The following is a 16,670-nucleotide window of genomic DNA, read 5'->3' on the forward strand; positions in this document are numbered from 1 at the left end:
AGAAAGGACACCCCTGCAGCCGACCTGACGTGAGGTGATGGGCAATTAATGTCTGTGCAAGCGGTGCTTATCCTGACACCCCAGTGCGATGAAGTCATCTTGACACCCCCAGTAGAGTGGCGCCTGGCCGTAATTGGCGACCAGCTCACCCCTCAGGGGGCAGGCACCACAATAGTTACCACAGTGGATCTTTATCTTCTGTATAGGGTAAAATGTAGTTATCCAGGATAAGACCTAGTAATTCGGCCAGGTCCTAGATATTTTGTACATCGTGATAACTTATACACTAAGCTACGTACCACCTTATAAATAGGGGTAGAGGTCACAAGGAGAACGCTCTAGGCAACATACAGGACACAGAGGTGCCCAAGCACTAAACCACGTTGTGATACCCCCAGACAGATCCCTTTTTCTACTATCAATACAATTGTGATATTCCTTTCTCTCAAATTTCATTTTCAAGCTTGAGTCTCCTCCTTAGAAGAAACTCTCACCGTACTTACTGAGACAAGACGATCTCTTGCACCAACAGGCATGCTACCTCTACCCGGCTTGAAAAATCCTGGCCCGAGTGGGCTCAAGTTTTCTTCTTTTATTGCCTAGTCCGGGCAAGCAAATCAGACATCCAAATCTGATCTAACTTTTGTGAAGGATTGAGTTGGGTAGGGTAAAATTTGGTCTGGTTATCTAGGGTGTTTTGGTGAGACATGTTGTTCTTAGTTTAGACTTAAAATAAATGTTTAAACTACTTTATTTGTTCTTACAAACTTTTTGCAAGAATTCGCAAACCATATATCTCAATAGCGTATTCGATAATCACGGACCTCCCTATTATAGAGGTCATTGAAAACTCAAGAAAAATCAAGTTTTCCAAATAATGTTCCAGTATACGCCGACTTCCCTATCTTTTATAGAGTGAATTTAAAGCTTAATCAAAATCGAGTCTTTTTTAATGTTGGAAGTTGAATATTTTGTATTGGAAGTTTCAAATGCACTCAAATCGAAAGGCGGTTTTGTTCATTCTCGAGAAAATACAACTTTCTCGCATATGTATAAGTGTACTTCGCTCACTTTAAGCATTCATGGAACATTCAAATCACATGAATAGAAAACAGATGAATATTTGCCATAGGCTGATCTCTGTACGACTGGAAGATGTGCGTTGCGGCCCTCGCTGTACCCGCCAGGCGTCAAGAAGTATTACACGTTTTCGGCATCACAAATTAGCAAAAACCTTTGAGCAATATTTTCTTGGACCATCATCCAGGTTCTACCCCAGAAGCAAGATTTTCTGTGAATTGAAAAAATAAAACCGGGCAGTTCATCAGGGGATAATGCAATTTGGATCAATCAGTCATTTCATATGTTATGCATTATAGCAAATTTGTACAGAGCAGATAATGATGCAATTGGCCTTTATGCATTATCATCGCAACCATAGTATAATTAGACATGAAAATTTTGGAGATCCCTCAAGTTCAAACTTGATAGTAAGTACCGTACCTGCCACAGTAGGCTGCATACCTGTTGGACCCACAGGACTAGCAGATGAGGGACAACCATATCATTTTGAAGGGCATGCAACTACTACATCTGACACCACATTAACAAGGTGTGATGAACTTCCAAGTAATACAGCTCGCAAAATCACGGTTGCAGATTAAAAGAAACTGTTTTCCATGTTATTGAGAAAAACTAGTGCGAGGTAACCAATGAAGTATTACAAACTCCACCGGATAGCAGCTCCCATCTAATGAAATGAACTGAGAAAGGAACTTAAGAAAGCAGTAATAGGAGCATATGCATCTACATAAAAAGTTATTAGAATCCAAGAAAAAAGTCTAAGGGGAAAATAAAGAAATTTATAACTTGCATAGGAGATCACATATGACTCCACTAAAAGAACTCCAATTCAAGATAGTCTGAACCTTTATCAGCTGCTGACGTAGCCTTCTGGCTTGATGAGGCTACTGCACGAGGGATCTCGACTGGCTTGGGGATATCTGGTGGCGTGGCACACCTTATCAATGCCCAGTTAACACCTTCGAAGAAGGGATGCTGCTTTATTTCAGTGGCTCCACGCTTATACGCTAACCGATGCTGCGGTTCCTTGATGAGCAATCCCCTAATAAGATCCCTCGCAGCAAAACTCACTACTGGGGATTCTGGGAACCTTAGGGGTTGTCCAACTACATTGAACAACGTTGCCCTATTCCCAGAACCTTTGAATGGTGTCTTGCCAAAAAGAAGTTCATACAAGAATATGCCAAACGTCCACCAGTCCACAGCACTTCCATGCCCCTCACCCTTTATAATCTCAGGTGCCAAGTACTCATGTGTGCCAACAAAAGACATAGATCTTGCTTCTGTGGGTTCTGCAACGAGCTCAGGAAGTGGTCTGACCTGATTTGCCAGGTCTGTTTTTGCCTTCTTCTCCTTCTTCTCCTTCTTGGACTTCGAGGAGAAAAAGCGAGGAGAGAAGCATGTGGTTGTTGTGACACAAGATGGCTGGATGCAGGCTGGCTCAAGGCACAGAGGCTGCACACAGTAAGCTGGATTGCCCTTTTGGTCTGCGCTGGGGTTAGAAGATCTGAGAAGAGTAGGGCTCACAGCACATCGGAGGGATAAATCAAAATCCGACAGCATGATATGGCCATCTTCTCTTACAAGAACATTCTCTGGCTTTAAATCACGATATATGATACCAAGCATGTGTAGGTATTCCAGAGCAAGAAGCACCTCTGCTACATAAAACCTGCATACAATTCAATGTCAACATAAGTTCTTAGACTAGACCAGGTTTTGGTGTGGTTGTCCATGATAAGACAATCAGGGCAGACTATCATGCTAAATACCGAGAAAGCATTAGCATAATATAATATATCATCAAAAACTGATGAACAGATAAGTAGCTCCAAACTATATCAGGAAAGCAATGACCACTAACTGTCAAAAGCCACATTTAAGAAAAAGTTCTGCAAGACTCATCCACCTGATTGAAGATGATGGTGGGAAAACAATTGAGCCTGCACACTAATCACGAATACCCCAATGCTAACCAGAACACAAAAAGTAACAAAAAGCCAAATATAACACGAGGGGGGCAAATGGAGCTTACAATATAAGTAAGATCTGCAAAAGAACATGATACATGCACTGCAATGTCGCGAAAAATTTAGAGTACAACTAAATTAGGCAATAGATACATAAACATATCCATGCCAGAAACAGATGACGTGCAGAGGGTAAGCTAATATACAAGCATATTCCCCTAACTGTAGCAAGTAATAAGTACTACTACTATGAGAGTTCATACCCAGTTACTCAGATACTGAACCTAATTCATATATATGGCCAATGCAATTTCATATGTTGTTATTCTGTCTATTGATATGTATCTTCACCACGAGAGCCATGGCAGTCATGTTCATGCTCCAAGGAAAAAAGAACATGATTTGAACTCCAGAACCAGATCCCCTCCAGTCATGTTATATACAGATTGCAGTATTTTTGTGCTCCACTGTACCTTCAGAGCTCACAAATATTAAATCCAATCAGGAAGTTTTGCCCTTTTAATTCCAGTAAACACATACACCAATCGTGCTCAATTTTTCACTAAGCAATAGTTGTTGAATATCTAAATATCGTACACCTGATAAACAACTCCGGATATTACGGATCCGAATCTACAAGACCTGATATACTGGGACACTGCAAATACCTATACTGGGAAGGTCTCGATTGGGTTAACCGACCTAAGTACGACTAGTATCCAAACTGTATTCGACTGTCTTACCTTGACCGACAAGATGAATGACTATCTATCGATACGACTGGAACTCAAGCAGCGCCATGACCCCTTATAAGCCGGGGACCCTGACCCCCAAAGGCAGAACACACAACACATCAACGCCTACGCAAGCATTCAAACCCTAGCATTAGAGATACTCTGCAACTTCAACTTTAGATTAGTTTAGATCTGATTTACTCCATTATATTAGGTTTATCCACCTTACTTGTACTCGAGACAATCTATATACAACATCATCTATACAGGACGTAAAGTATTACTCCGCCTCGAGGGCCCGAACCTGTATACATCGTGTGTCTTGTTTCCTGCTCGATTCCTAATCTCGAAAGTATCCGAATTCAATTACGGATATATTGTTAGAAACTAATCTTCGATAGTTGACGCGTCAGGTAGAGACCTTTATCTATTTTTCAGGATCAATCATGTCTCAAGTGTGCGTTCATGTTGGATTCTTCGACACCAGCTTCTATGACCACTTCGAGTCGGCAGCGGTCATCTTCGCATTAGCTCCTGCCAGTTCATAGATCACATTCAAAACAATAGCATACCGGTGGGGCAATCAAGGTAAATTGATCCATACCGGTAACATCGAGTCCAGCTTATTAGACAAATATCGCGAGGTGGGACACCTCGAGTGGGATCCTAAGAAGCCTACTGTTCTTCAATTCATGGACACCGACAGCGACGATGAGAGTGAGGAAAGTGGCGACGACGGCTCCATCGACGGCTAGAGTAGCCGAACAAATCGATTCGTGTTTATGGTCGAAGCTGATGACACATCCGTCGAGCAAAACGTGAAGGATCCGGACACCATGATGAACAATGGTGAAAGAATCCCCGAGGACCCAACGCAATATCTGGGGCTCTGTAGGCTCCCAACATCGCCTATCATCGACGGACGGAGGAAAATCAGGGGAACCCTGATATTCAATGTCTACTTGGCCAGGGAACGCCTACTGTTTAGGTGGCACCCCCACCCGCAACGATTCCAAGATCGAGGGACGAACTCCCTCAACATAGCGATCGCGAAGCTACATCGGCTCGACCACAACTAGTCTGGGCAGTGGTGTCTTTAGTAGTCCGAAAGCTAATGTCCAGGGAGCTCATGTGATTCTGAGATCCTTCCCCGAGCTGGAGCCAACGAATCCTCTAACCCGATGGTCAATCAACTCAAGACTCTGCTTGATGCGGCTCAGATCCAGACGACTCGAGTGAATAACCCCAGCGGCTCTAGACACCCTAGCCAGCAAGACATTGGTTCGAGGAGTCACGAACATGAGCATCCCCGAGTCGACGGATCCCAAATAGGAAGCTCAGGTGGTCGAGCTCGAGCACAGTCCTATAGGCCAGATTGTACCTACCCCATCCATAGGCGCAGGAACCAGGAAGACCTAAAGAACTACATCTCTCACAACAGAATAGATCTACAAAGTGTGATAGACAACAGTCGTGATGACAACCGTCGTTATAACGATTGCAGACCTCCAGGACGAGACAGTCCACGTGACTCACCCGTTCGAAGGAACAGGCGTAACAATTCTCCCCCATCTCATGAAGAATTCGATAGAGGCTGTGAAGCCTTCACACCCAAGCTCCGGTCGATACGATGGCTCGAGAAGTTCAAGGTGGGTCTGATCCAGAAGTACGATAGGAAGCTCAACCCCAATAAGTGGTTACAGATTTACACCACTGTTATTCAAGTCGCTGGTAGCGACAACACAGTAATGGACCTGGAAGGTCCTGGTTACTGAACCCGCCGCCCAACTCGATCCGATCATGGGCTGAGCTGAAGGCTCAGTTCATCATCAACTTTTAGGGAACATTCGAGCGCCCAGGAACGTAAGACGATCTCCATCAGCTGAACCAATATAAGGACGAGTCTCTGTGGGACTTCATTCGCAGGTTCTGTGACATGCGCAATACGATCCCGAACATCTTCGATAGCTTGATCATCATCGCCTTCAAGCGAGGCGTCAGGACAAAGATCTAGATCTAGTCGGGAAGCTTGCTACCCGGAAGATCAATACAGTAAAAGAACTCTTCGAGCTGGCGGACAAGTGCGCAGAGCATGCTGAAGCGTAGGAACATGCCAAAAATCCTCAGTCTGGCAAGAACAAGCTCGTGTCCTCAAAGAATGAGAGGAAGAAGAACAAACCTGGTGACAAGCGCAAGGGTCTAAACACGACCGTGGCTGCAGTCGATAAGAGCAAGTCGCACAACACCAGAAATAATACGGACCTGAGCAGTGGAGATGGAAACTGGTGTCCCATCCATCAAACTAACCAGCATGACTTTGACGAATGTCACATTATTAGAAAGAAGCTCGATGACAACCTTAGGCTGCTATTGCTGATTACCATAGCAAACAGGCTAAGCCAAATGCCAAAGATGATGAGCCGAAATTCTGCGAGGCCGACCAGAGCTTGACGCATATTTTCGGAGGACCTGCCTTGTATGAGTCCAATAGGCAGTACAAGACGATCAAAGGAGAGGTCAACCTAGCTCTGATCGGGCCTCCTTGATACCTCAAGTGGTCGAAAATCCTGATCACCTTCGATCAAGCTGACCATCCAGCCGCGGTTCCACACCTGGGTTGATATCCTGTTGTGGTCCAGTCTACTATCCTCAACGTTAAAGTCTAAAGGATCTTGGTCTCGAGGGTAGCTCGATCAAACTCATCTTCGCTAAAACATTAGACAAGATAGGAATCCAAAAGTCGGAGCTCAAGACAGGACCTGAGCCTTTCCACGGTACAACTCCAAACTCATCGATGATGCCCCTTGGCCAGATCGAGTTGCATGTCATGTTTGGCAAACCTGACAATTTTCGTACAGAGAAGCTGTAATAGTGATTATTTATTGGAGGGAGGAGAGGAGGGGGATGACGACCATGGAGGTCGTCGGCGGCTAGGGTTTGGGTGCAAGGAGACGACGGCATGAGAGAGAGAAGGCGAGGGTGGGCCAGACGCTATGAGCCTGGATGGCAAGAAAGGTTTCCCTTCTAATTTTTGCTTATCACTTTATTGATGATTTCTTTCTTTATATAGAGAGGCTAACTTAGCCCGTATATAGTCTATTACAATTTGGAAAGTTCTGAAAAATCCTAATCTACTTAACGGCTAAGAAGCGACATGGACCCAACCACCACTATAGTATGTGCGATACTGTTCACGTTAGTGAACAGTACCCGCAAGGGGCTTTTGGGCTGGCCGGTCTTATTGGGCCATGGGCTAGATCTTGACCCATGACATTTCTCCCCCTTGTCACTTGTAGCTTATCCTCGAGCTGCTAATTAGGTAAATCTCTGCATGCTGCAAGGTGGGGGCCATGGTAGAAGCCCGAGGAAGCCCCATGTTGAAGAACGAGTTCTACTCCTATGCGACTCCCTAGCGTGATGAGGCAGTGTTGAAGATAGTTGATGAACTCCATTCGCCATGCTTTGATGTTAACGTCGGTGGCCTTGAGTCAAAGAAGCACGTAGATGATTACATCAACCATTGATGCAGGTGAAGGAGGTAGACTTGGCGATGAGCGTGATGAAGACGTGGATTATGGTGACGACGTCCTTAGAGATGTCGTAGAATCCCTTGAAGATGATTGTAGTGTAGCACTCTCTTGTATCCACGTGCATCCTTGTCGTGACCATTGGAAGATTTCTGCAAGATAGAGTTAATATGTTCCTTCTGGATGTTGATATCTGTCATGCATTAGTAGTCCATCATATGCTGGGCAGGGGAATTAAAGATTATGCACACAACATACGATCCTCCTAGTTCCCATGGGAACAAGGCAAGCAAGTAGACGATGAGGACCATCCCAAGAGCGGTGAAGATCCTAAAGATGAAGGATGGTGCGGTGTTGACCATATAGACGATGGAGGCCTGGAATTGTATGTTGCACCCCTTATGAAGGCGATCCTCGTGGTCACCTGACAAGTCACATAATGTGGGGTCGTTGTCGTTGGAGTTGCCGCTGACGAAGGTAAAGCCCGTGCAATTCCGATCTCTTATTGCACCACGGTTACCAATAGGGACGCCAGCCAACTTGTCGGTTGTAGATGTGGCAAACAGTCCTGTCATGAACATCGAGGCGTTGGTGATACCACTCGGATTTGTCCCTTGAAGATCCGCTACACACTCCTCCTAACCACTATCATCGATCGTGACAGGGCCTCCTTCCCTAGCACAACGTCGAGGACAACAAGTGCAACATCGAAACCTATTGTGAGGAAGCCGCTGATGGAGGATGTTACCTTGATGTTGATGGCTGGCGTTGATTGGGGTGCGTGGCCTTGTCGAGCGTGAAGAGTCGGTGTAGAGCGCCCAAAGATTAAGTTGTCAACAACAGGATGGGCGCGGTCACTGATCTTGGTCGACTGTAGTAGAAGAGGATAGTTGATTGACCCAACACGAAGGGCACGTGTTGTCCAAGTCGAGGAAAAAGCACGCCTGGAGGACACCCGGTGTTGTTGAGGTGGTGCTTGGTCGCTCCGCTATTGTTGAGGTATAAGCGGTAGTGTCGTGGAACATAGAGATAGTTGCAACCTTGGAGCCTTCTCTCGCCATTGAAGGCAAGGTTGTTGGGAAGGGGTACCGCATGTAGCCGTTGTAGAAGGATGCGAATGGCGAAGCACAAAACGGCGAACCTGAGGGTGTAGAGGACTCGTCATTGAGAGAGATGGTCGACGAGCGGAGGCTAGTGGTTGCTGTCGAGGAGGTGTAGGTAGCAACCCAAGAATTGACCCGACCAGGCAAAGGTCGGATTAGGCAGCCGATCCGCGCCACTGGGTACAGTAGCCGTCGTTGGATCAGCGTCACTATAGGGTCGTTTGATGCTAAGCTCGAAGGTTTCTCACAAAAGGACTTGCAGATCAACGACGGTTCTGTGGCATCAAATGCCTTAGGACCTCATACCCTGAGCGTGAACTCCAGGTCAATTCACGCAAAATAGACTCTTGATCAGATGCGGTCACCTCGAACGCTGAAGGAAGTTCAAAAATTGACAGGATGCATAGCAGCCCTTAGTCGATTCATCTATAAGATGGACGAGCAAGGGATGTCTGTATTCAAACTGCTAAAGAAACACGATTGGTTTGAGTAGACGGAAGAAATGAAGAAGCTTTTCAAGACTTAAAAAGGTATTTATTATCTCCGTTAATTCTAACCCCACCTAACGAAAAAGATGAGCTCTTTTTGTACATTACAGGCACCTCACAAGTTGTGAGTACGGACCTGGTTGTCGAGTAGGAATGCCCCGAGAAGAAAGCCAAGATCCAAAAACCAGTTTACTATGTAAGTGAAGTCTTATATGATGCTAAGCTATGATACCCCGCAAGTGCAGACGTTGATGTACGCAGTCTTGAACAGAACCAACAAAGACATGTGTTAAGTCAATAACGAACAACTACACCACATAAGACATAACAACACGAGAGATTGTCAAACCTCTGACACTTAACGGCCAACAAGGTTCTAAAGTTCTAGTCGGTCTCATGTGTGTTCTCCATCGAGTTCATGTTCGCACGCTAGTCAAATATGCAAGTCGGCTAAATGTTTGCAAAAATTATTGTGTTATTTTTTCTCTTTCTAGTTTTATACAAGTCTTTTTCTTATTCTTGAGTACACTTCGAGAAGTCACTCGAAGTCCAATGCATCTAATAATATGTCTAGTTGAGTTTTCAGGTATCGACAAATATTTGATAAATAGGTTTCAAGGATGGTTTTAGCATGTACTAATTGGTTTTTGCATCTACTTATGCTAACTATTTCACCAACAAGGGAATAGTGGTAAGAGCATACAAGATGAGCAAAATATTAGCAATGTTTACAGACATCCTAAAACCACGGATCAAGTTTCGAGTGTTTCAACTTAAAAACTACAGACTGCCCTCACTTTCTTCATCAGGCAAGCTGAGCCCTAGGAACTCAACGAAGGCAGGGATCAGAAGCAAGACGCTTTGAAGATATTTGCTACCCCCTCTGCTGAACAATCGAACCCCGCCGTCACTTACTGATGTGTCGAAGTTGCGGTTGTAGCTTTTGAGAAGACCAAGCATTGTCTCGACGCTTACGGAGGCCGACTAGTTCATGCAATCGAAGGTCTGATCCTTCAGCTTTTGAAGCGCGGTGGCCGCAGTGTCCCACTCGGCTACAACAGCATCTCGTGTAGTAGCAATGGTGTCTCGTTCTGCAGCCATGGCCTTTCGGTCGGCTTTTGCTATCTTCAGGTTGCCTTTGAGCTTTTCTTGATATTTGGAATTATTGTCGATAGTTTTCATTTGTTCATCAAGAAGAGCGTCTTTTTTCCTTAAGGACTCGAGAATTGGTAAAGCAAACAAAAATTATCATCAGTTGCCTGGCATTTGAATCACATTAGTGATCGATAGTAGACTAACCTTCAATTCCTTCCAAGCTAGCAGCAAGCAACGCATTTTGTTCTTTTTTACCGTTGCTGTGGTCGACTTCTGAATACGAGCCTTGGCAGCAACTACTTGGACACTTGCAGCCTTGAGGAGATCCTCGAGCGTCACCCAAGGATCATCAGTTGGGGTCTCAGCTCTATTGGTTTGCAGGCTTGTTTCAGGTGCGTCCGCAGGAGTTTTCTCTACTCGAGGAAACAAAGGGGATGTCACTGGGAAGGTCAGAGTCAGCTGAACGGTTGGACCGCCATCATCTGTTCTTTTAGCTTCTCCGGGGAGAACGATCTGCGATTAAACAAGGTGAGGAAAGAAAACAAAGGCTATAAGACAAGATAATTGTTCAAGCAAAACCTTTTGACGATTGGGATACACAAAACAATGTTCGACTTCTGCCTCTTGACAATGATTTTCTTCTTCATCATACCAGCAGTTGGGGTAGCTTGTGTTGAGGGGATGACATGGGAGTTCAACGAGGCTAAGGAAGCCATTGCCTGCAAAAAATCAGCTCACAATGACTCGTCATCATTCTGGACTTATCGACTAAATCCTTAGAGGAATGACCAATGTCAAAATGCCCACTTGATATGAGTTACCTCTCTTACCGAGTCATCAGGAGCACCAGTTTCTCGAGGAGGTGATTGTGGGGATGCACCAGTCGATCCTTATAGTAACCCCCCCCCCCCTCCATATAGACCGGGCATCAGTTGGAATATGCTCGATAATCAAGATACCAACTAAATAAACGATAATCTAAGGATACAATTTCAGTACCAATTGACTGTTTCCCCGCGCACGCTTTAGGTGCGGTGGGTCGGATGGTAAAGACGATCTCTTGGATCGAAGAGATCCTTCGGCATCGTGACCGGTCAGTGTTTTCCCCTTATCGTTAGCGCCAGAGGAGGAGGTGTCTTCTTTATGGGAGGCTATAACCTAGAATCAAAAAGACGAATCAGGTCGAAACAAGCAATCAATATTGTTTCCTGAATCCAAGCAAATTCTCACCGGCGGTCGAGGATTCTTGAGGAGTAGGGCTGAACAGGGCATGATTGCGTCTCTTCAGCGAACAATTTGCTCAATCGAGCAGTAGTGTCCTGCAGGGACAAGGGTAAAGGAAAAAAGAGTCATCGAAAGAGTTCGATCGTACCTACAAAAGCAGTAAAATGCTAACTCAAACTTACATCCAGCTGCGTACCGGAAGCTATCATTGTCTCCAACGTAGTCCCACGGATCCCGCGCTTTCAGAGGACTTGACCTTCGACTAATGAAGTCTTTAGCTACATGCTACCTGGTCAAACCACTCTATCTAAGCTCGCCAATCTTCTTAACATAGTGTGCAATGTAGTCGAGCTCGCGGTGCTCCTTCGACCATGATGGATTCGGGTGAGGTTGAAGGCCCTTATAGACTAAGGGAGAGGTGACCGGGTCGGGGTTGGAAACATAAAACTAGTTCTTCCAATCTTTCTGCCAGAAGGAGATTAGCACAATTGGAATATAGAAATTCTTCATTCCGTTCTACAGTTGGAAACTACAACCTCCCAACACATTTATTTTCAGTATTACTTTTCATATGATAGAAATACTGGAACAAGTTTAAGCTCGGTGCGATACAGAGAAAGGCTTCACACAGGTAGAAAATACGCTAATCATGGTGATCGAGTTCGGATTTAAGTGGAGTTCGATTTTGTAATGGTTGAGAATGTTGAGAAGAAATTTGGAAGGGGGGACATTGAAACCGCAACGGAAAAATGATTCAAGCACCACGAGTTCATGATCGAACTGGTAGGATGGGAATTCCTCACCAAATGCTGGCCTCCAATTGGCCAGTTCATGAGGAGGAACAATTCGTTCACCTTCAAGTTCTTGAAGCTTCGATTCCTGCATCGTCGAGATCGCCCAAACATCGGTCAGAAGCCTCATCTCGTCTAGCTGCTAGGAGGTGTTGGTGGCCTTCGCGTTGGATTTCTTCTCAGACAAGGAACCAGAGGCGGTATTCACAGAAGGGCTGCAGGCCATGGAGTGAGATTTCTGTGCGATTGCACGTGCTTGGGTGGAAAAAGGCGAGAGCTTGAAGCAAGAGACTAGCGGCGAGAGGATGAAGGATAGCTATAGTCCAGGTCTGTACAGATAAATAGCCTGGCAATTGACGCTTACTTTGGTAGCCACTCCCGTTACTGTGGCACCTTGTTCGGCGTGAAAGACAGGGCAATGGCGTCATGCGAATCTTTGCACACCCATTCGAGTGCATTAAATGCGTCTATACCCAATGGTTCAAATTTCGGATATTTATTTTTAACTCTACTCTGAGATGGATATCGAGAAGTCGAGTTTTCAATCCTTTCTTGAGCCTCGAGTGCGGATAATGGTAGGACGCTCAACCCAATAGTGTTTCCACTCGATACTCGGGACATAACATTCTTTGCTCAATTCTTTTGACTGCAAGTTTGATCTACCTTACTCGACCAAGTTTAGACTTAGCAGTATTCGAGTAGGCGCTTGTAGAAATCCTCCTTGCTGAATAGAGTTAAGAGGCTACTGTCGAATATCTAACTATAGGGTATATACGCATAAAGAGTGCATCATACACGAACAGGGTACATCGTACACATGATGACAACTCCGGATATTGCGGATCCGAATCTGCGAGACCTGATATACTCACATCACAAATACCTGTACTCCGAAGGTCTCGATTGGGTTAACCGACCTAAGTACAACTAGTATCCAAGCTGGATTCAACTGTCTTGCCTTGACCGACAAGATGAATAACCCCTTATCGATTATGGCTGGAACTCAGGCAACGCCAAGACCCCTTTATAAGGCAAGGACCCTGACCCCAAAGGGAGAACACACAACAGATCAACACCTACGCAACTCGACACAAGCATGCAGACCCTAGTCTTTGAGATACTGGACGACTTCAACTCTAGATTAGTTTAGATCTGATTTACTCCATTGTATTAGGTTTAGCCACCTTGCTTATACTTGAGACAATCTATATACAACATCATCCACACAGGACGTAGAGTATTACTCCGCTTTAGGGGACCTGAACCTATATACATCGTGTGTCTTGTTTCCTACTCGATCTGAGATCTCGAAGGTACCCAGTTCAATTACAGATATATTGTCAGGAACTAATCTTAGACAATAATAACAATTCAATTTCAAGAGTTCCTTGGTAACGTCAACCAGAGAGGCAATCCAAACCAATTCTCAAAACTCAGTAACTGTTAACGACAAAGATAGTCCACACAAGAGGATGCACATCGCTAGTAGAAATAATAAACTCTGGGACAACAGCAGGTTCATAGGCACAACCAAAAACCTATTATTCCACATTATAACAAGATAACAGTACAAGACAAATAATACTAGCTAAATTCATTATTTCACATTTCAACAAGTCCAGAACAAATAATACTAGCTAAATTGTAAATGAAAGGAAACAAAATATATAAATAACTTTCATGCAATCGAAATAGTGGGCAAATAATATAAGAACCGGACCAATGACTAATAAACATGAGAGAGGTGGTGATGATGACAATGATGTTGTCCACACTAGAGAAGTAAGGACACAACTTTTAGTGGTTATCCTCTAAATTTTGGGGACTAGATATTAAAAGTGAATGAGCTACTAGCTTATCCAAATCAGAATAACATAATATGGCAATTCAATGCTTTATCAAAAAGAAATTATAGCTCATGAATCAAAGACTTTTCATGCATAGCTCTCAATAGACAAAAGATTGAAACCAACGCACTTACTTGGCAGCTTGTTCAGGAAAATATTTGCCAGGCTGCTTTTGTCTTAGGGTATGCAGGTCTCCTCCAGGGCAAAACTCCATCACCAAGCACGAGAATTTATCTGTCTCAAAGTGAGTGTACAATGTTGGAAGAAAAGGATGGTCCAGGCACTGTAATATCTCCCTTTCTGTCTGAGCTCTCAGCAGCTTTTTGCGGCTTGCTAGAGATGCCTTGTCCATGATCTTCATGGCAAAGTGGCATTTTGTGCCACTAAGTTCTGATAAATACACGCTGCCAATGTCACCACAGCCAAGCCTCTTAAGTAGCCTGAAATGGCCCAGCCCTATCGAACCTTCTTTGGTTCGAACCGCCTGAATCGCTTCCCACCTTGAATCATTTGACTTGTGAGGCTTGCTGACACTGCTGTACATGCTGCTGCAGGTGCTCTCATCACTCACATCACTACCACCACTGGCCCGATAAAGGCTACTCTTGCTGCTCTCGATCAAATCGGCAGCTTGGCCGCTGACCTTTGCGCTCCCACTGGCTTTTGACAGGTTGCTCTCTCTGTCGCTGCATTTAGCAGATACTGAGCTATCTTTAACACTCCCTCGCAGTGAATTCTTCTCAGCATCTTCAGTTTCATCTAACTTCACAGAACCATCAGTAGAATTGCTGCTATCCTTACTGAGTTCTTTCACCCCACTGGATGTAGCTACATCAGCTGTGGTAATCTCACTCGGTGAAGCAGGCCCCAGCTCGCTTGCTTTCGCAGTCGGTCCTTGGGACTGCCTCTGAGAAGTCAATGGTGCGGCGGATTCCGCCACGGGTTTATCGCATTTCTTAGCGATTATTTCAGGAACGGCCTTCGAAGCCATAACAGAAATCCCCAAAAGAATTCCCTAAGGAGACGACCACGCCCCTCCTCCCATCACCACGGGCGACCAACCAATCAAGAACCGGAGAGGCGAATTCAAACCTACCACAGAGACTGCGCACAGATTAGATTAGGGGAAACGGATATGAATCGATACACTGATCAAGAAATCAATCAAGAACCACGAAATGCCCAAATACGAGTCGGATGGATCTGAGAGCGGGAGGGTCCCCTCCCACTAGACGAAGTCGGAGGCGGGAACAGGCTGAGGAGAGACTGCTTACTGAGTAGATGCTGCCTTGGGGAGCTTGCCGTCGCCGCTCGCCTCCGCCGCCGCCGCCGGTGGGTTCGGGAGGAGATCGAGGGGGCGGTTCCCCACGGGGAGCTGGTGGTGGCAGCGGGGGGAAGGGAAGGGCGAAATAAATGGGAGAAACCTAAAACAAATGGGGAATGGATGAAATATCCCGTGCGGGTTTAAAGGGTGAACAAAATTAGGGCCCGTTCGGTTAGGGGGACTTCAGTTCAAATCCCAGAATTTGGTATAAACCTGGACAAGATCCTAAAATTTGTATAGCAAATCATCCATCGAAATACGGACACAGAAAGTGTGCACGTAGAATACAAGTGGTAGTTGTAATATACATGCTGGCATCTAATCTCACTTAAAAGCTTAACTTCGAAGAATAAGTATTGTTTAAGTGGAAGTATAGTAGTCTTGTCCGACGGCGTCCGAGTTATCTATTCACTCTCAAGTTTGAAAAAAATCTATGTTTCGTTTCATAACTATTGACACGATTTAATTTTCATCTCAAAGAATCAAATAGTAAAGAGAGAGGTAAATTAGTCTAATCTCAAATAATTAAATGGCCAAAGAGAGAGGTAAATTGGTCCATTAAAAATTTACCCCTATCAAATTTTAGAATAAATAGTAACCTTAATTTAGATGAATTAAAATACGACTACACGATCAAACTAAATAGAAACACAAAGTAAATGCGGAAAGAAAAGCCTGTAAGAAGTAAAATGTTCAAATATAAATACGAGAAAGTAAGAACATGGACAAGACAATACCGATTTTTTCCGAAGTATTGAGGAGTTGGCATTCTCGTTAGTCCTCATTGGAGTATCCACAAAGGATATCGCTCCCGCTTGAGTCATAAAGTTTCAAGTTCTCACTCATAATTGTCACTTTTCAATTTCCGAATTGGTGGGCATCAAACTAAGCACATAGTTCTTCTCGGGTCTCCCACAAAAACTTCAAGAACTCACCGAGATGCTTCCAATCACCAAAGATCGACTAGGTGTTATCAATCACCAAGAGTAATAAACCAATAACTTCACTTAACCAAGATTAAATCTAGACTATAACTAGATGCACACTCGTTATTCTTGAAACACTAATGAAGTCCTTAACCTTCAATTAGGGACTTGAAAATCAAGTTAAGTGTTCTCCCTTACTTCTTGATGACACACACAGTGTATGAACTCCTCTGAATTGCAAAAGAGATCGATAAAATCAAGTGATGGGGTATTTATATGCTAGAAATTCAAATTTAGATGTTGCCTAACCACCTTTTTTTTTGTTAACACCGAATAATCTAGTGAGTACCATCTCACTCACACCGAACAATCCAGTGAGTAGAAACTTCAGAGATAACTGTGCCAACTATCATTAGCTGTTGATCCTCCAGTGTACTCATCCGGTGACCATTGAAGTGAACTTGGATAATCTGGTCATAAGAACCAAGCCAAAACACTCGTTGCAAACCTCTCTGTAAGAATTAGTTTGGTGATATCATCTTTGTCTACACTGGACCA

General features: G+C 44.5%; 1 protein-coding gene across 3 annotated transcripts; it reads right to left on the minus strand.

Moving 5' to 3' along the window:
• Positions 1 to 990: 990 nt before the first annotated feature.
• Positions 991 to 15,315, minus strand: LOC133897610 (serine/threonine-protein kinase D6PK-like). Of its 3 annotated transcripts, XR_009905943.1 has the most exons (5): positions 15,137 to 15,315; positions 13,997 to 14,966; positions 1,929 to 2,755; positions 1,504 to 1,593; positions 991 to 1,291 (listed from the first exon to the last, which is right to left on the minus strand). XR_009905943.1 is itself a non-coding variant. In XM_062338404.1 (4 exons), exons 2-4 carry the CDS (start codon positions 14,851 to 14,853, stop codon positions 1,260 to 1,262), a joined length of 1,716 nt encoding a protein of 571 aa, XP_062194388.1. In that variant the 5' UTR covers positions 14,854 to 14,966; positions 15,137 to 15,314; the 3' UTR covers positions 991 to 1,259. The 3 variants fall into 3 exon arrangements, 2 of the variants coding, with proteins under 2 accessions (XP_062194388.1, XP_062194387.1); XM_062338404.1 differs by lacking the exon at positions 1,504 to 1,593 and having other exon boundaries at positions 15,137 to 15,314; XM_062338403.1 differs by lacking the exons at positions 991 to 1,291; positions 1,504 to 1,593 and having other exon boundaries at positions 1,654 to 2,755; positions 13,997 to 14,954; positions 15,137 to 15,314.
• Positions 15,316 to 16,670: the final 1,355 nt, after the last annotated feature.

Source organism: Phragmites australis, chromosome 17 (genome assembly GCF_958298935.1).
Source record: "Phragmites australis chromosome 17, lpPhrAust1.1, whole genome shotgun sequence".
In the NCBI taxonomy this organism is placed as follows: domain Eukaryota; kingdom Viridiplantae; phylum Streptophyta; class Magnoliopsida; order Poales; family Poaceae; genus Phragmites; species Phragmites australis.